Source organism: Plectropomus leopardus, chromosome 12 (genome assembly GCF_008729295.1).
Source record: "Plectropomus leopardus isolate mb chromosome 12, YSFRI_Pleo_2.0, whole genome shotgun sequence".
Taxonomy (NCBI): Eukaryota; Metazoa; Chordata; class Actinopteri; order Perciformes; family Serranidae; genus Plectropomus; species Plectropomus leopardus.
Genome location: NC_056474.1, coordinates 20,064,751 through 20,084,904, shown reverse-complemented (window position 1 = coordinate 20,084,904; position 20,154 = coordinate 20,064,751). Strand labels below are relative to the sequence as shown.

Below are 20,154 nucleotides of genomic sequence, written 5' to 3'. Positions count from 1 at the left end.
TAGCCCATTAGGTGTTAGAAAATAGTGAAAATACCTTCCACAGCTTTCAAGAGCTCACGGTAATGTCTTCTCATTGATTGTTTATTCAATTTACAGGGACTGAGTGATTTATATTTACATACATTCATATTAACCTAATGAGACTGTTCTCTATGTGGCTAAGACTACAACATATTTTAATAAAGTTTAATATAATTCAAATTGACCCCACATCCCCACCCCCTCACTAGCATTTCCAATTTATATTACTTACAACCAGATTGCTTTCCATTTTCCTCAGAGCCTAGCAACTACCAACAACACAGGACGTATGTTACTTCAGTTGTTTCATCATAACTGCAAAGAACTTGCACTGTTACTCTTCGGTAACTGGGGATAGCTACTGATAGCTTCAAAAGCACTTCCCGCTCCCTGGTTACGCAATGGCTGACATATTTCCTTTGTGCCATAGATCGAATCTTTGTTTTCCCATGGGATCATTCCCACTGGCAGACATGATTGCATAGTGGAAGTGGGGCTTATAGGGAACCAATCAAAATGCTGGTGGTGTCATTATCCTGTAGCCATTACTTTATCCAATCAACATTTGCTTCATAATGATAAGTTGAAAGCAAAAAAAAATGTCTAACTCCAGTTTAATAGTGATGCAATCACTTTGCTTTGATTAATGTTGTAGCATTTTATTAGAACAATAAAGGTGGGCATTCTCACCTGTAAATCAGATTTATTTTTTACTAAAGACAAAAAAATTTTTAAAAAAACCTTCACCATTCACAGGTAAGTCATCCTCCAGGTGGCCTTTATTACCAAAACCTGCCACCTACATTATCCAGAATGCAACTAGACAAGTAACAGTTATTTTTTGTGTTACGCTAGTAGTGGCTAAAAATGTGGGCTTGAACTCTTTGCCACAAGCAGAGATGAGGAGTGGGCTACAGAGTTATGATAGCTTGCTTCTTTCTTATTCCATAGCCCCAGATTTGATTCATTTTCAGACTTGTAGGGCCCTCTTTAAACGATCTATAGGGCATGGTCTAAAGTGCAAGGTGCAAGTGCATTTAAGGTGTGTCCAACTTCACTTTTGCTAATTAAATGGTGCAAGGGGCAAAGGGGTTGTATTTAAGTTCATTAATTGCAGCAAAACTAAAAACTGTTATTATAAATTTGACAGAGGAAACAGAATTTTAGGTTCTGGGAAAAAAAACATGTATTTAAGCACCTCTTTGTAAAAGCTCACAGTGTCCCGCTTAGTGGGGACTGGAATCGGACAGCAACTCTGCAGCTCTGCTCTGCTCTCTGCTATGTTCACTTTTTACAGATTTTCCTTTATATTTTCCTCATTAATGAAGTATTATGTCACCCATCTGCACTTCCCTGTGTGTTTAACAGAGTGTATGTTCCTTTTGAACCTGTGCATGTAGGAGCGTCTTTCTATCTGAATAATGCGCCCTTTGAAAGTCAGGAAAAAACTGCTCTATTCTGACATTAGACCAGGTTTTTGTTGGGTGATGGTGCAGTCGCTTTTGCTGTCTCAAAATACAAAGATGCCATCAATGCCCCTGACCACACCTCATTTTAAGATCTCCACACCCATCGGTGCACAGATGGGCTCAAGTACATTTTTTCTACACACACAACGTGGGCGCTGGCCGTGAAAATGACAACTGTGTCATTCTGAAACTGGCAGTGACAGTTGCGCTGTTCTGCGTGCACCGCTTTGAGCCGGGTGTAAGATAGGACCTTTAGTCTTCAGCCCCAACTGACACTGACTCAAGTTTCTTCCCCCAGGAGCTGCAAGGATTTATACAACTGTTGATATATGCAGTAGTACTCCGTAAGTCCTTCAAACAGACTTTAATATGAGAAAATTTGTGCAGTCCCCTTTTAAAATTGCTTTGAGTATGACCTCAGTACATTTTACAGTATCAAAGGTTTTTTTTTTTTTTTTTTTAGAGCTTGTCTCATCATCATAGTGGTTGGACGTTAAATGGATTGTAGTGCGTACATTGAACTAAAACTTAAAGACAGAAATACGATTATTTTAGGTTAGGGGGATCATTTAAGCACCACCTTTAGAAGTGACATGTATTTACAGCCTCATAGTCACATCAGAATCATATCAGTGTCTAAAGAGTAAGAGCGGTGCCTGCTCATCCTGCCAGAGAGATCCTCTGATGGCGAACATGGTCCAACATCCTCACTGGTTGGATGTCCTGCAGACGCTAAATATAATGAGATAAAATAAGAGAAGCAGTAAACTAAGAGATGAAAGGCGCAAAGATAAGCCTGCAGAGATGCAGTGATAACAAGTTGAACTGGTGTTGTCGCAGAGATGTTCTGTGTAACGCTGTAGCACGTTTCTGTGTGGGACGGATTCTCTGCGGTGTTCACCTGTCCCTCCCACTCATCATTAAAACTATGAATAGCTGTCGTCTGCTCTGTCTTAATAGAGTGTGGAGTTCTCCCCGGACTCCCATACATGCATTATTAATTATCTGTTGCAGGGCCGAAAGAGGGAGAGGGAAAGGGAACATCAGATATCTGGGTTGTAGCTTGCAACCAGATCTGCGCTGTTATGCAAACATTGTTTGTTGTTATATTAGGATATAAGGGCTTACAGCAAAACTGTGTTTCACTGTGGATCTATATGCATTCAGCTGCTAATTTGTGCTGCTAAGTTTCTCGCACTTAACGCTCTCACGGATTTGATGTGGTGTTTGTGAGGCTGTGAACATTTAGTGGTGACAGAGACATTCCTGCGGTGGTTTCTTTACCTCTAACAAATGCGTTTGATGGCTCTTCTCTTGACAAGAGTTGCCCAGATATTTTCTCCTTCCTTTGAAGCGCAAATGTCTCTGAAAATGTTGGCTAATTCCCACTGCTTAGTCATTGACAATCTGTGCCAAGATGAGATCTGTTCCAATCAATCGCCCCCCCCCCTCTTCCCTTCACAACCTGTCAGACCCGCCTTTACTTAACAAGGCAGGGGAATGATGGGATCTGCCATCTGTGTAAATTGCTCCATAATCTCATCTGACTGGCTGTTTCTGATGAAGCAGACAGAACGCGGCCCCCTTTACTCTTTCTGTTTTCCCAGACATTATTGGCTCACCTGTCAGACAGCACTACCGGCTTCGATCGCACAAAAGACATATTAGGGTGAAAAAGTGGCAGGTTGAACCATGACGATTATGATCTCCATTTATTCTGAATTGTTATCATTAGTGTAGGGACATGGCTTGCATTTAGAATAGAAATTGTAAGAGAGGCACATCTGGCTGGATCTTATTTAGTGTACCCTTGAGTTTAGTCAGAGCAGCTTGTTTGTCATCTGTAGTTCATGAACTCAACAGAGCAAAAAACACCCTATGCTCAGCTGCTACACTTTAAGCAGTGTTGTAGTTAAGACCACCAAAACTGAGACCAAGTCATGACTAAGACCAGAGTGTGTCAAAACCAAATCTAGCAGGCTGCTCTCATGCTCTGCTCATACGTATACCAACAAAAAGTAATGTACCGCAATTTGTAAATAGCGTACGTAGTCAAGAGCCAGTAATTCATCTATACCCTACATAATCAGGACAGAAGTAAAGAGGGAAGTAATATAAAGACTGAAAGTTTGTAAGGAGGAGAGCTGAGTGTGGTTGAGGGGTCAAACAAGCGCAGGACTTTCCCCAGGTAATCCGATGATCATTTTCGCTACGAAGCCAGGTGAGCTTTGAGTTATTTAAAGGTACGTTGTCACTCTGTTTCTTACTAAACCTAACCTACCTAACTTTCCATACGTTTTTAAGCATGTAACATAATGACACCCAACAGTGTTTCTTTTCCTGAACCTAAATTATGTAACTGTACTTGCTTAAGCCTAACCGACATAACTTAACTTGCCTAAACCTAAATAAGGTAACTTTGCTTGCCTAAACCTAACCTAGGCTCAGTATGTAACTTAACATCAAGCACATGACGTGATGACCCCCAACCATGTTTCTTCTCCTGAACCTTACCTATATAACGTCACTTGCCCACATAACTTTACGTTAAGTATGCAATGTGATGACGTCTTCTGCTAAACATAACTTTACTTGCCTAAACCTAACCTACAAAGCTTTACTTGCTGAGAAATACATTACTTAACTTCACACTAAGAATGTAACTTAACATCAAGTATGTGATGTGATGACACTATATGTTGGGCGCTTATTCATTACATATTATGCGAACCAATATATGAAGAAATGTCAAGTCAAAACCAAGACCAGACCAGTGCGAGTGTCACACACACTTACACACATCCACATTCCCAATAATCGCCCTGAGAAAACAAATAAAGTTTCATCTTTATTTAGTTCTTTTATTGTCACTTTACAGTAAATTTGTTTATGTAATTGTACTTATATTGTACCATGAGAAATTTCTTGATAAAATAATCAAAAAGGCATTAAAGAGGTGCTTACTGTTAGGAAACAAATACAAACCAAAAGGAGCTGAAATCACCTTAACTATACGGGGTTCCCACAGTCATGGAAAACCTGGAAAAGTCATGAAATTTTACAGTCACATGTTCCATGTGACTGTAAAATCCCGATTTCCTGAAACTGAGACAAGACAGAGTAAAAATGAAACTTTTGGAGTCTGTAGAGTCCAAAAAAGGTCATATATGAACATCTTCCCCTTCAATGACACTCAATGGAGTAATTATGGTCTCAAGACCCATACCCCAAACCACTTAACCACTTTAAACTGTCTGAACAGTGTTGTCAGTGAGAGCCGACAAGGCCGAGGTTTGTCTCTTCGCTCTGCATGAGGAATGCCTTGTCGACTTTCTCGAACAAAAACGCTCTTGTTTTCAACATACTACTTAATCAGTTCGGAAAAAAGCCATTTCCAGGCTTTATGAGGAGTGTTTGCACTAAGTCGAACTCCAGGGCCCGGCAGCAGCACTTCTCTGGAGGATGGAGAGGCGCCATCGTGCACCTGCTGTTGTTGGTGGAAATCCGGCTCACGACCTTAACAGCACGCTGCCCGCCCACACCTCCCACTGTATTTTCCTCACCTCTCCTGCTCTCCTCTGTGCCCTCTAGTAAAGGCACAACTACCGTGAAAGTCATAACAATGAAAAACTCCTCAGCCTGTATTTATGGAGCCTCACAAGGCATCCGTGCCAAGTCCAGGGCAGGAAATATCACGTCACTGTGAAACTTGTTATTTACGAGAATCTGCAATGTAGCCAGACATTTTATTTCACTACTTCACCTCAGCGGGTGCATCTGTTGATTTGAATTTCAAAAGTGGAACCTTTCTGTCACTTATATTGCGGTCTGACTTTAATACATTGTTCAGCGCCGTTTCTAGCATTCACAATGAGACTTTCCTCCGTTTATGATAAACTGAGAGGACAGCAATTCCCCAGATCCTCCCATTGACAAACTGGTTTTATATGTTTCTGTGATTTGCTGTTTGTCTTGGAGTGCCTTCATTTAGTGACTTCAGGGGCCGCCAGAGACGTCCCAGCAAAACTGGGACGTCTCTTTGATCAATTGAAAATTTTGTCAGAAAATTTTCTGAAGCTGCAACTAATGAGTATTTTCATTACTGATGAATATATTACTTTTTTTAAAGATGAATTAATACATACATTTAAAAAACAGAAAAGAAAATAGGTATTACTATTCTGGGAAACCTAAGGTGACATCTACAAACATCTTGTTTTGTGCAACCATCAGTCCAAAACTCAAACTTTGTTTTAGTTTAACATAGCGCCGGACAATCATGATGATAAAAATCATTACCTTGATATAATTTTCCTTGATAGAAATGTAACAAATGTTCAATATAATTACATTATCTTTACCATTCAGCCATGGGAGGACAATTACTGCCACAACAAGTTGATGTTGCAGTTTTAAATTTTGGGAAAAATACATTTCTGAATAGGAATCTATATCAGTAGATACTTCAAGTTAAGTATTTGAATCTTTGAATCAAGAGAGAAAAATTTGAATTGGTGCAACTTTTGTTTATCTCCGCTAACTTGAATGGGGACAAAATTATTTATTCTTGAAGCTCATCTCGACTTTCCCAATTTTATCAGACTGAATGGATCAAATCCAGATTGTGAAACACATCATTTTTCAGGAGGTGTGACACTCAAAAAATATATTCCCTGACTCATAGAGGGCTCTTTCTCAATCTAAGTTTTTGTGGAAAAGTATTTCTGGGCTTGTGACGGACTCATAAGTTGTAGTTACATGGTTTGGCCACTCTGTAAAATTGTCTTGATTATGACTTTGATGCTTCAAAAAGCGGGTTTGACATCATGAGTGCTGTGTGTCCCAGTACGTTTGCTTGTAATCAGTGGGGCTGTTTATGATTGGTCCAAAAGCAGGAATTTGACATCGCAGAAATCGCTACAGCGCAGATTGATGAAGATGACAGCGGCTGCCTCCAGGATATTTTTACCCCATTTTTGTTGAGCATTCTCCATTTTTATATACAGGCATCGGTTTCTATGTTCAAATAATGACCTGCTGTGCACAGTCTGCCGTGTGCATGCTATTTAAAGTAAACTTGGAGGTGACAGGATAAATACATGATGCGCAGAGGTGTCAATGGGGTCCAAACAGCAAACTTTTACCCTGGGCCTTCTAAAGGGTTAATCCTGCTCTGCCACTGTGTTACAGAGATCAAATTGTTTAACCACATTTTTGTCAGTCTCCATGTTACTCAGACCTGGTCCTTGTTTCCCTTGTGTCTGCGTCTTCTTTCTTCTCCCTCCTACCCCCCCACCTCTCCCCTCTTCCCCAGCTGTATTTCAGAGGACAGAGCAGACTCAATGAGACCTTTCATGGAGTGTCAATGTCATACTTGTATGTCAAAGCCAGTGGGGAAAAAATGCCTCAGCTTAGCAATTTACTTGTTTTTTGGTTTTTTTTTAAGCCGCAACTAAACAATTGCATTCAAATGTGTCTCAGTCTCATTTATCTCTAAAGAAATCCGTGAAATACTGCATGTAGCATATAAGCATTGGTGTTTAGTTTAAAGGAAGTTTATGCTTCCTCATGCGTGGTTGTGTCTCTGTTCCTGCTCTCATACTGAGCTTGTTTTAAATATCCGAAGGCGTTTTGAATGTACCGAACACCTTCACAATCACTTAATGAAAGCACTCGTTTATCCGTCTCCTTTTTCCCCATCCTCTGTAGCTGCCAGCAGCGCTAAAAAAGCTGCACAACAGATTCCTCTCACAGCATGTTTCATATTCCTTGTCATCACTTAACAATGGTTATGCAGGTTCTGCTCTGTTAAGTCAGGCCTGAATCTCTTCATCAGTCTGATTTTTATTTCCTCTGATAATCCACTCTCTGCTAAATGGATCCCAAGACTGAATTAGAATAATTAGAAAATTCCTAAGTGCACGGTTTAGACAAATGTTCCCGAGTGCTGCAGTGGTGACATAACAGTCCCCCCTAAACCTGGCACCGCAAAAACAGCAGCGTGCATCCAAGTCTATATAGAGAGAAGAGGGAGAAACAGCAGCAGCAGACTAACTCGATTTTTATACAGCAGCAACCTAGATCTCCTCCCTGTCATCCTTCATTGATTTTGCAATCCAGCGGCATCCGAGCAGAACCATACAAGCCGTACACCTCAGTCTGCTGCTGATAGCCAATCTCTATTACCCACCTAGCCCAAGGCTTCGGTTCGAAGGGCTAACCCTCTCAGGGGAAGCAGACGGAAGGAGAGAGCTCCGACTGGCGGATCGGAGCGATGATAGATTTATGTGGCGCTTGGAGAAAGGATCATCTTCTCTCCCCCACTTTTATTATCCCATCAGATCTGACGTGATAGCAATAATACATGAAGAGCTGTCACATTTTGCAGATCTGGTGGCGAGTATGAATGATGATTTCAAATGCTTGCGTCTAATCAGCCGCGAAATTGCTTCAGTAAATATGTTCGACTAGCAGCGCTCTGTCTTCCTCCTGTCTCTTACTTTGAATGAAACTCAGAGTAATAGGCTTGTAGTTGTCACAATGTTTAAGACCCGTGTTGGCTTCACGGTTCATAATTAGCTTTTAATGCACAGAGAGGGCTTGAGGGGAGGAAACTGACGGAAATGTGGAATGAAAGGAGGCCTGCTGTGTGGCCATAGTAATTCAAGCTTTTGTTCTCTAATTAAATGACCTCAGAAGGGAGTGCTAAGCTTAAGTTTGTGTGTGTGTGGCGCCCTCTGATATGGAGGTCTGTGCCAAGTGTATTCAGCCTCGCAATGAATAGGGCGTCGACTACAAAGCCCAAGAAGCCCTCTCTGTGCCCGCTTTGCCTCCTTGTTGGTTGTTGGAAATTTGCCACAAAACACCATGTCTTTAACAAGTGGTTTCTGGGCCCCTTTGCATAGTTCAGGACGTTGTAGTTGGGGGACACAGTAGCCCTCGGCTTTTCTCATTCCCCCCTACCTCATCTGAAAAACTCTGAGACGCTGCCAGCCTTCCTTGCTAGCTTGAGCTAAATTTGTGTGTTTACGCCACAGTAAAGCACAAAAAAAAAAAAAAGCTTTGGCCCTGAAGAAATCGACAGTTCAAAATATGGACAGAAACAGAAACGTTTCTCTTTCATTTATGTACCCTGCACAGTTTGTCACTAGAGATTCAAAAGTACAGCAGGCAAGCTAGATTAACTATGTCACTAATACAGAAGCCAATCATTGTCTTAGTTTTTGCGGTGTGTCCTGCACTGCCTGCGCTTGTCGCACTTGTCGGCCCTCGTCAGCGTTTTTTTTGGGTTTTTTTTTTGCCAATTCAGCATATTGAATCAATGTCTGAGACAAGAAGCACAAGTGAGGGAAGCAAACAAATGTCTAAAGTAAAGAGAGTGTGAGATCAAAACAAACTTGTTTTTTTAAGATAGAATATGTTTATAGCCATTGAGCTCTTTGGCAGAGACTCTTCATAATTGTGTTTTTTTTGTTTGCTTGTGCACTGTAGAAATCATTTGTCAGTTCAACATCAGGTTGTGTTGCTACTGTGCAAACTGGCTAACAGCATCTTGAATCTGGCCTGTTTGACCTCTGTTTTCCCCTTTTTGAATGGTGATTACAGACAACTGCTGCTTTTTTTTTTTTTTTTTTGATAGTTCAGTGTGGAAACGGACCTTAACACATCTCCAGCAAAGAAGCCTAAAACCTCCAGTGCAAAGTTTTTGGATGTACACTGCCCGATGCCAAGACACTATCACATTGTACCAGATATTGTTGTATGTTTCACAACCACTAACGTGTCAGTCACTGCATTTTACAAGCTAACAAACAACACAGAAAATAGAAGATGCTAACTCTTTTACATCATTTTACATAATTGCGTCTAAAGCTAAAGAGTTTAAAGTGTCAAGTAACTTAATTTAAACATTTTCTCTGTCTTGTAATGGAACTTTAGCCATGTACTTAGCTTTTGTCTCATATGTTTATCTTGTTTGTGAGATATCTTGCTCTGAGTTTACAGCCGGCACAATGTAGATGGATAGAATCAGATTTGTGGTCCTCACAGCTTTAAAACAACACATTTCAAAATACTCAACTTTAAGATCTCTTTTAGACACAATGTCCCTCTTAGTTCTGATAATCCACAGACCTCACTGTCAATAGATTTCACTGAGTATTTCTACAATAGAAAGTAGTTCCAGTGAAAACTGTTGACAGTGAGGTCTGTGGATTATCCAGAGTAACAGGGACAATGTCTCTAAAGAAACACACTGCTGTTGGTTTATTTTTTTTATGTTTTATGTGTTGCTCAGAGCAGTGGAAAAATGTCAAATCAAAGTCTTCTCAACTCCGATATCTCAAAACCTGGGCAAACCATTAGAGCCAAGTAAGAAAGTACCGTATCATGTTTGTTTTTTACCATTTAAAGCCCCTGAAATTTCTGTTTCAAATCTAGAGTCTTAGAAAACATAACCCATGAATAATAGTAAATAAGCACCAATAAAAAATATTAAACCTGCATTAACAGATTTTATTAAGGGCACCGCTTAGCGCTCTACATCAAAACTCTAACACATTTAAAGTTGATAAGGCTCAGGGATTAGCAAATAGATTCCTGTTTACTCATTCAGCCGATACAGAGACATATTAACTTTAATTCTGAAGTTTTTTTTTCCGACCACCTGCTGAGTGTGAGTCCACAGTCACTTTCTTTTAGCTCTGTTTTTGGTCTCTACCAAATAGGGCTCAAATGTAACTGTGTTCTCGGTTTGTTTTTGCTTTTAGACTTGTCAACTAGTCTAACATTACAGGAAAATTAGGTCGTTAGGTACATCCCTAATACGTATCACGTGGGAGTGGTTTGATAAAATTTTATTGACAGTGGTCTGGCAACACAAGCAACCCTACAACTGGTCATCACATGTAGATTTAAATGTTGCTCAGCCTGACTGGTGCATGGAGGTAAATCACATCAACCTTTTCCAACTGTAACCAGTGAGAACAGCACGCTTAAAAACGTACACATAACGTGAACTTATCACAGCTGTTCAAATTTTGGTTCAGTAAGACCTTATCACTCATAAGAAGAAGCTATTTGAGAAAATATGTTTTCAGGGCCTTTAAGACTGTGAAGCAGACACCTGGTGCTCCACGTCAGACCAAAGGAACCCAATATTTATGACTTGCATTGTCACAGGTTGCGCTCCATTTCTATTTTTTGTCAGTGCCTCCCTTTACTGTACACCACCACAAAAATAATCCTAAAAAGACATTTGAGCCCAAGCGATAAAGTTCCAACATAGCAACTGTTATTGCTGTTGTTGTTGGCTAATGCATGCTTTGGAAGGACGCGTGAATGAATGTCTCTATTACAGTTGTCCTGCATACTGACAGCTTTCGGCCATTACGGCCACCTGGCACGTCTCCACACCATCGGCCCCAGAGCAGCAGTTGTGAGCGTGCGGAAGCAGCGCGGCTCCGTGCGTAACCAGATCCAGCTTTGATGAGTGGAACATTAACAGCTGCTCAGGAGGAGGGTGTAAGAGAGGGGGCAGTGAGAGTATTTCTGTGTGTGTGTGTGTGTGTGTGTGTGTGTGTGTGTGTGTGTGTGTGTGTGTGTGTGTGTGTGTGTGTGTGTGTGTGTGTGTGTGTGTTATTGTGTGCATGCCCACGTGTGTTTGCACAGATGAAGGAGAGGGCGGTGAAATCACAGTTGACATCTTAATTGGCCACCGGTGCCAGATGCCAGCCTCTTAAGATGGCCAGGCCGGTCCAGGCTGTAACAGTGTCTCAGCAGCCAGGCAGGGCTTTAGGCAGGGCTTTAGGATCCCGCTGGCTCCACTCAGTGCTCCCACGGGTATTAGGTGCTTCAGTGTTGTGTTGCCTCCCCTCCTCACACACACTCGCATAAACACCCTTCTTCTTCTCGTTCCACCCGTCCTGCGGAGCACTCTGAGGCATTGTCAACGCCAGTCAATCTGAGGCGAATTCAGACGAAGAAAAGCCCAAGAGCAACAAAAGCCTTGGGCTTCTTTGTGTTGAACCCATTCACACCGAGGCACTGAGGTCTGGCTTTTCTGCCGCTTCATGCAGTGTTCGGATTGAGATCCCTCCGCCCTCCTCATTTATAGTGTATTGATGTCCTGTAAACGTCCAGTTAGCTATCAAATAACTGTAGCCTTAGCATCTAATGAGTGACATCTAACCCCTCAGCCTGTCACCTCTGGCTCTTTACCCTTTCACCCTTGCTACACGATGCTTTCCCAGGAAGAAGAGAAAAGTAGGTTGGAGAAATCAATTCACTCCAATTTGAGTCTGTCTGAAGCACATAGAGATGTACTTGGCCCTAAGACGGTACATTTATTTTATCTAAAACAGGAGCACACAGACACTTCACTCTGCGGTTAAATCAGGAGAGTGAAAGTAAAGGTAGGGGACTGATATTAAAGCGGAATCTGATTAGCGAACAAGAGAGGTGGTAGTGCAGCGTGAAATAGGCCGCTCACAGAATGATTAACTAATATTCCTGTTTGACATTAGTCTTGATCCTCGGTGTGAAGCAGAAGGAGTTTTTAGTTATCTGCTCTTCAAAAGATGTTCTAATGAAATCCATTTTTAATGAAGTTACAGTTCCTCTGACAAGCACGGTGTAATATTTTTAGGGTGTAGCTCATGTTAAGCAGGTTTACATTTAATTCTGGATTTGTAGCAGAGATGCCAAATATGGATCAGTTGGGTGCTATCGAGCATAGTTATGAGAGATGTCAAACATTGACCCATGTATAAACAAAGATCCAGAGGTGTGTGGGAGTTAGAGATGGTGGTGGTTTTGTGTGTGACACCCACGAGTTGAAGTCCTTGTATTTTCCTTCTTGCTGCCTGTCTGCACTGTGCTGTATTTACAAGTATGTGATATTTTCTGGCGCTTGTTAAAGAGAGGTTTTTTATTAATTTATTCTGCTCCACAAAGAGGTCAGAGGTTAGGTTCAGCTTTGGAGCAGAATTACAGGATGTGGTTGGAGTTTGTGCAACCCAATTGCCAGAATAAATGTTGGCATTGTATCTTTCTGCAAATCACAGATATGTTGCGTTTGTACATTAATATATAGTTCTTTAAAAACACCTATGTTCGGTTCCAGCTGGAAACACAGCAACAGTGCACCAAAACCTAACAGTGTTTGGCGGCACTAACACCTAACTGGAAAATGCAGCGACCACTAGACTAGCTGAAAAACGCCTATGTTTAGTTTCACCATCGTAGCAGAAACACAGCAACATGCAGCTGGAAATGTAATGATGACTCACTAAAACAGCACCCTGTTCATTGGTACACAAACTGCTGGAAACGCAGCAACGACTTGCTTAATAACACCCATGTTCAGTTTCACAAACACAGCTTGAAACACAGCAACAGCACGCTAAAAAACACCAATGTTCGGCTGCACAATCGTAGCTGGAAATGTAACAATGACTCCCTAATAAACACCCTGTCCAGTGACACAAACACAGCTGGATGAGTCGCTTAAAAACAAAAAGTGTTGACACATGTTGGTCTCAAACAATAGTCTGCAGCCTGGCAGACGTTTCGTATAGGTGTCATGCCATCCGGCGTCCACTCCACCTCAAGATGACTAAGACAGCTCATATACATAATCAGAACTACATTACCTCAGAAACAGAAAAGAACAATCCCGACAGTATCTTTTGGCGAATAGGCTGTGTTTGTGACAATTTATGCACACTTTTCTGATTCTGCAGTATTAAAGTCGAACTCACCTTTATCCACTTCCTGTCGTCCCTCTAAAGAACGAGCCATTGCCAGACACGAGGTACGAGAAATCGAGCAGCGGCACACCCAAGACGGCCTGCGGGAACGGGACTCATCGTCATTATCGCCATCTGAGAGCGAAGACGACATTGTCATCATCTACAACCGCGTGCCCAAGACAGCCAGCACTTCCTTCACCAATATCGCCTATGACCTGTGTGGGAAGAACCACTACCACGTCCTGCACATCAACACCACCAAGAACAACCCGGTCATGTCCATACAGGACCAGGTCAGCGCTGCGCAGGCTGCTTTAAATTTCCCTTTCATTTGTAACGTAGAGGCCTGTTTTATTGATATTCTCACATTAATGTGATAAAGTGTGTGTTAAAAAGAGCACTTCATCCACTGTAATAATAATCACGATTTGGTTCAGGTGCGGTTTGTAAAGAATGTGACTGAGTGGAGGGAAATGAAGCCAGCTTTCTACCACGGACACGTCTCCTTCCTGGATTTCACCAAGTAAATGCATTTTCTTGCAATACAATGATAACACTACATAAAAACAGTTAATTCCCCTTGCTGTGGCTTTGTGCAGGTGACTCCACCTTGTGGTCATTCACAGCTTTTCACTCACACAGTGTAGTCTAAAGATCTGAATGGAGCACAAAGTAACATTACTGATCCCCTGCATGTTTCAACAAAAAAAGCACATTATTGAAGTTTTAAATCAGCAAACTGTCTCTGTTTTAAAAAAAATATTGTACATAGTTAAAGGGCCCCATTGAGAGCCTCAACCCAACTCACTGTCTTGTCTCTCAGGTTTGGGGTGAAGAGGAAGCCCATCTACATAAACGTGATCCGGGACCCCATCGAAAGGCTGGTGTCCTATTATTACTTTCTGCGTTTCGGTGATGACTACCGGCCCGGCTTGAGACGCAGGAAACAAGGAGACAAGAAGGTTAAAATCCATTAACACGCTCATTTTTTGTTTAAAGGATAGGTTCCATTTCTTTCAGGCCTGTCTTCAAAGAACAGTCAGGTACCAATATGAACACTGAAACAGGTTTTACTTGCTATAATCATTCAATAATAATCAAGTGATGGAGAGAAAAGTCTACAGTTCCAGTTTTGTGCAAAATGTGTTTAAAAGTTAATCTGAAGTTAACATGAGACTTTTACAGTTTCAGTTTGTGAAATTGCAGTGGGAATCTTCCTAGTATTGTATTTAGACAGACAGTCTAAAATCCAAGGTTATTTGACCAGTTTGACGCGTGCTTTCTTTTCTTCATGTGTTGTTTGTGTTTCAGACGTTTGATGAATGTGTATCAGCTGGCGGCTCAGACTGTGCCCCTGAGAAGCTCTGGCTCCAGATTCCCTTTTTCTGTGGTCACTACTCTGAATGCTGGTAAGTGTTGAAACAATGAGTCAGAATTTAAATCTTAAGGTATGCTTGTATTTTCTGATGCTATTTTGAAATGACCGGAAGAAATCTTTATAGAGCTCATTTTTAGCTTTGTTTTCACTCTCCTGTTTGTTATTAAGGCTGGTTATGATCTCTATGTTTTTTACGATCAACAAAGAGAGCAAAGACCAAATCCCACATTGAATTGATCCCTAACAAGTATTGCCTGTGTAGCCACAGCTTGGTTAACATTTTCCTCTTTGCCACAGAGCTACATTGTGATCCAAAAACTGAAAATACATCAGGGAACCACATGGGCGCTGGAGTTTACTGTAGTCAGTCCTGCATACAGCATTCTGGTGCCTTTTTACTCACAAGAGCACCAAATGTGTTTTAATCCACAGCTGAAAACATTCCCCATCAAATGTACTGTTTACCTCTGTTTTAGTTATGTCTTAAAAGACCACAGTGTCCAGGTGTTTACGGAAAACATTTAGCCTTTTTTAAATTGAAACATGATATTTTTGTAAGTTCAACATGTTAAAGGGATATTTTACCTCAAGATCAAAAAGAAAACATACTGTCCCTCTTACCTGTAGTGCTATTTATCAGTTGGAATTGTTTTGGTGTGAGTTGCAGAGTGTTGCAGATATCGGCTGTAGAGACGTTATATTCTCTTAGATATGATGTAACTAGGTGGCACTAGCGCCAAAATAATCGTTTAAAAAACTCAGCAGCAACGTCTATTTCCAGAAATCATGACCCCATTACTCAAGACAATTCAAGACGTTGTTGTGAGCAGTTTCATGTGGGAACTATTTTCTTCCTACCAAGCTACACCTGTCAACACTGCACAAACTGGAGCGTGCATCTACTGCTAGCTCACCTAGCACTACTGAGCTAGCTGACGTTACCGCTCAGCTCATGCACAATTAACGTTTACATCTCACGCTGTCACAAGCACCAACATCTCATCCATGATCAGATGAACTTTACCTTCTGTGCAGTGATGCAGATTTCAGACGTAGTTTGGTAGAAAAAAAAAAAGTTCCTACAAGAATCTAAATTATCTTGAGTAACCAGGTCATGATTTCTGAAAACAGACATTGCTATTGTATTTTTTTAGCGCTTTGAGCACAAAAAGCCGAGTGCCATCTAGTTCCATTATACTGGAGAGAAAGCAGACATCTCTACGACTAGTATCTCCAACACTCGACTTCTCACACCAAAACAATCTCGACTAAAAGTAGCACTACAGGTAAGAGGAAAAATATGCATTTTTAATTTAGGGGTGAAGTGTCCCTTCAAGAATGAGTGCTAAAACGGTTTAGTATAACAGAGAGAATGTGGAGAGAAAGACTAACAGGTTGTTAGTTTTGGTCTCTCCAAATGGAGTTATTAAAAATAACAGATGCATTGAACATCCCCATCCTTATCCTTGTGTCACCTGAGGCAGCTCAGAGAGTTCAGAGAGGACACTGTCCTTCAGAACATCAGTTTTGTTTCATAATGCACCACATTAAACCTCATAGTCCTTTTCTATCTCTTCTGTTCCACTCAGCTTCTCAAGGTCTCTGATAGCTCTCTCAGCCTTGATCTGTTCTCTCTACATGATGATCTGTATCAATCTCTCTCTCTGCCCTCACTTATCCCTCTTACCCTCCTTAATCTCTCCTTTACTCTGCCCTCCATCTTTTAACCACCTATCCTCCTGAAGCAGGGCACCGACTGAAGGTCTAAGATTGAGCTCGCTGTGGTGCACTAGCAGCATGTTAAAGTAGTGGAAAGCACCTTGGAAACATTTAATAAATACTGAAGACAAAAAAGTGAATTGCTGCCAGTCCTCCAATGTTCTGTTTAAAGAGGCTTTGCCAAAAAGATATAGGTTTAAACAATCTACTTCCTCCTTTATTATTTAATTTCCTGAACATGACAACGCCTGCCACTGGCTTTCTTTTTTTTATCCTTCCCTTCCTGCCTTTCTCACCCTCTCTGGACTCTGTTCACGGCTCACTCAATCTATTTTCCCGTCTCTTGTCTTTGTACCTTTCGGCTCACTCTCCTCCTCCCACGCATTTCTGTCCTTTGCAGATGTTGTGATCGTTTTGCATCCAGCAGAACCGCCACTATTTCATCAGAATACAAAGAAATGTAACCGCTTACAATGATCTCTGTGCAGGAACGTGGGCAGCCAGTGGGCTCTGGAGCAGGCCAAATACAACCTGGTGAATGAATACATGCTGGTCGGAGTAACAGAGGAGCTGGAGGACTTTGTCATGATGCTGGAGGCGGCGTTGCCACGTTTCTTCAAAGGAGCCACTGAGCTGTACAAAACAGGTGCCTTGTCTGCTAAATAGTCAGAAACCATTTGCTTTTCATTTGCATATTTTCATTTCGCTCACCAGTATGGCAATATACTAAAAAACGGCTTAATGGCTCGCAGACATTGCAATGCTAAAGTGTGCTGCGGCTGCATATTAGCAGACTGAATTGCTCCTCTGAGGATTGAATTGTGATCAATATACAGTCCTGCCTCTCACTGATGTAGTTACAGATTAGTTACAACGAGTGCAGCCAGAATGAATAATGGAGAGAGCGGAAGAATTAAATCTGACAGTGATATAGATCTGCTATGACTCAAGTATGACGTTCATCAGTTTTAGCAGCAGATACGCCCAAGTACTCAAGTTAATCAGGTATCTGTTTAATGAATTAAAATTCAGAGTCTCTATGCCAGAAGACACACAGTCTCTCTCCCAAACAAAACCTACACAAAAAATAGACTTTTACATTCTGTCCCATGTTTTCCTGAAGCGTGGCTAACTTGAATTTTGCTAAATTAATTATAGATATATAATACATCAGACATGACTGAAAGCTGTGCCATCTTTCCACAATAATCATTCAGGCATGTTGGGAAATACACTTCCTCGCTTTCTTGTGGAGAGTTAGATAAAAAGGTTGATACCAATCTGAGGTCATTATGCTTCATACAAAGCTACAGCAAATTAGCTTAGCTTAGCACAAGACTGGAAATGGGGGATGTTTTTACTCTTACTGTAAGGATCGAACAAATGTTTAAGTTATACTATGTAGTATTGTCAATTACTATTTGTAAACACACTCACCAGCAGATGTGAAATGAAAAGCCACCTCAGATTTATTCTTGTATTTTTTCTTTTTTTTTTTTTTTTTGGTGCTGTGTCTCTTGGATTGGGTTAGGCGGGTATTAGTGCAGGTGGTTACATGGTTGCCGTGTGGTCCTGCTCCTGAAATTCTGAAACCTTCAGTTAGTATCAGATAAACATCATTATTAGAATGATTTAATGTTCAGGGCTCCAAGTCAGGAGAGGTGCACAAGTGTGCATGCATGGACCATGCATGCCACCTGTTGCAGCTGTGCCTCCTGTTTTCTTTACTGTCATAAATGTACATTAATATGTGTAGTAATTCAAATGCTGCAATACTAATTATCAGAGTTTCCGCGGATCCTTAAAAAGTCTTTAAAAGCATTGAATTAATTAACCTTAAAGCAAGGCGTGGTATTAAAATGTCTTGTATCTATCTTTCACTGGACCAAAAATGAATGTTTTATTATACATTAAACATTTGGGCAAAATTGTTCTTACTTTATGTAAACAATGTCGGTTCTTTTATTTTCCTTCTTTTTTCAGTATAAGTTACTGTAAAATTGGACTTAAAAATCATCCTGAGTGGCATTAAAAACAATTTTTAAAGCGTATTCAATTTAATTTGCCTTAAGCTGTAGGAACCCAAATTATATAATCATTATCACTAATACTAGTCATGTTTATATATATAACACATGTAGTATGATGCACATGTTTGTACATATTTCTTATCCATCCATCCATCTTGTACTGATAATTGTGCTAATGAAGTTTTGAAATCCAGTAACAAAGACAAAAACATACTTTAACCCCTTCACCAAATAATCCCACTATAAAATAAAATAGTAGTATTTCCTACATTAACATTGAACATCATAGATCATGTGTATATTTATGTTGAATCACTGAGCTCATGTACCCGCACCTCTTAAATCCTCCACTCCTTTTATCACAGGGAAGAAATCCCACCTGAGGAAGACCAGCGAGAAGAAGCCGCCCACAAAGGAGTCGATCGCCAAGCTGCAGCAGTCAGCCATCTGGAAGATGGAGAACGAGTTCTACGAGTTTGCACTGGAGCAGTTCCAGTTTGTCAGGGCACATGCTGTCAGAGAAAAGGACGGAGAGCTCTACCTGCTGGCACAGAACTTCTTCTATGAGAAAATCTACCCCAAAAACTAAAGAGGCTCATGTCTGTGGAAGAGGACACTCGGCACAGGCTCAGACGTGCAGTGTGAGATGAGGAGGAGGAGGAGGAGGGGGAGGAGGGGGAGGAGGGGGAGGGGGAGGAGGAGGAGGAGAGTGAGACTAACAGACCACAGGTGACTGTGCGGCTGCTTTGTACGTGTGATTGAGAACATAACGTTGAGCTGCAGAACAATCTGGTGACAGCTCTGTACAACACGTCTGTGCTGGCCAACTGGACAAGAAGCTCATGTTTCGTCAGTAGCTTGTGTTCCCAGCGGCCTCCGCTCCCCTTCACTTCCATGTCAAAGGTCGTCTGTGCACAGGACCTCTGCAGAAACGTGTCCTTGAGACAGCTTGTCCAACAAGCAGTAACAACATGACTCCTGATTGGCTTCGCTGATCTCCGATCCAGGAAAAAAACAAAAACATTTTCATCGGCTCTGTACTGTTTGGTTGTGTTTGATTGTATTTTAAACTCTTTACTATGGTTTTTCTTTTGTATGTAAAGACAGTGGCATTCTCCATGGTGACATGACATCCCCATGCCTCACCACTATTACTAACTTAAAGACATTTTAAGTGTAAGAAACTGACTACTGTGCTGTATTATTGGACTCAAAGGAGAGCTTTTGAGGTTTTTATGAAATAAAAATCCTGTGACCATGGACTATTAACTGGGACAAGTGCGTACATTTTATACTGTACTTGATGTGTTTTGTTGGATGTAAATGTGCAGCTTTGCCCAGAGGCTTTTCCTCTGTGATGAAGGAGCACATATTACTAAAGTGTGTAAAAGCACCTAGGTGGGGATGCTGCTGCTGCTGCTGTAAATATTTACTACTTTTTCAGTGCAACTCATTCACAGATAGATTTGCTAAAGTATACAATTAACCCATTTATACTGTTAACCTTTCAAAGTCACAGTCTGTGCATTTTATCCGTTTGTACATTTCTTCCAGCTCTTTCATTTCACTTTTTAGTCTGCATTTTATTTTTTGTCTTTTTTTCATGTAAGTTAAACATAACTGATCACTAATATTTTAGTCTGGAATATGCTGACATTTTTGGGAATTGTGTTCATTTGCTCGTTCCCCAGGAGTTAAATCAGGAGATCAATAATTCTCTAATATCATTCTCTTAGAAATAAAGCTGCAGCCAGCCGCAGGTTAGCTTAGTTTAGCATAAAGATTGT

At 41.0% G+C, this 20,154-nt stretch overlaps 1 protein-coding gene across 1 annotated transcript in view; it reads left to right on the top strand.

Moving 5' to 3' along the window:
* The window catches only part of hs2st1a (heparan sulfate 2-O-sulfotransferase 1a), a 30,196-nt gene extending 11,183 nt beyond the window's left edge, over positions 1–19,013 (top strand). The window contains exons 3-8 of the mRNA XM_042498082.1: positions 13,280–13,533; positions 13,678–13,763; positions 14,064–14,202; positions 14,552–14,649; positions 16,826–16,983; positions 18,733–19,013. Of these exons, the coding sequence (XP_042354016.1) occupies positions 13,280–13,533; positions 13,678–13,763; positions 14,064–14,202; positions 14,552–14,649; positions 16,826–16,983; positions 18,733–18,956 (959 nt within the window). The 3' untranslated portion in view covers positions 18,957–19,013. The remainder of the gene's footprint in view (positions 1–13,279; positions 13,534–13,677; positions 13,764–14,063; positions 14,203–14,551; positions 14,650–16,825; positions 16,984–18,732) is intronic.
* The last annotated feature ends 1,141 nt before the right edge of the window (positions 19,014–20,154 follow it).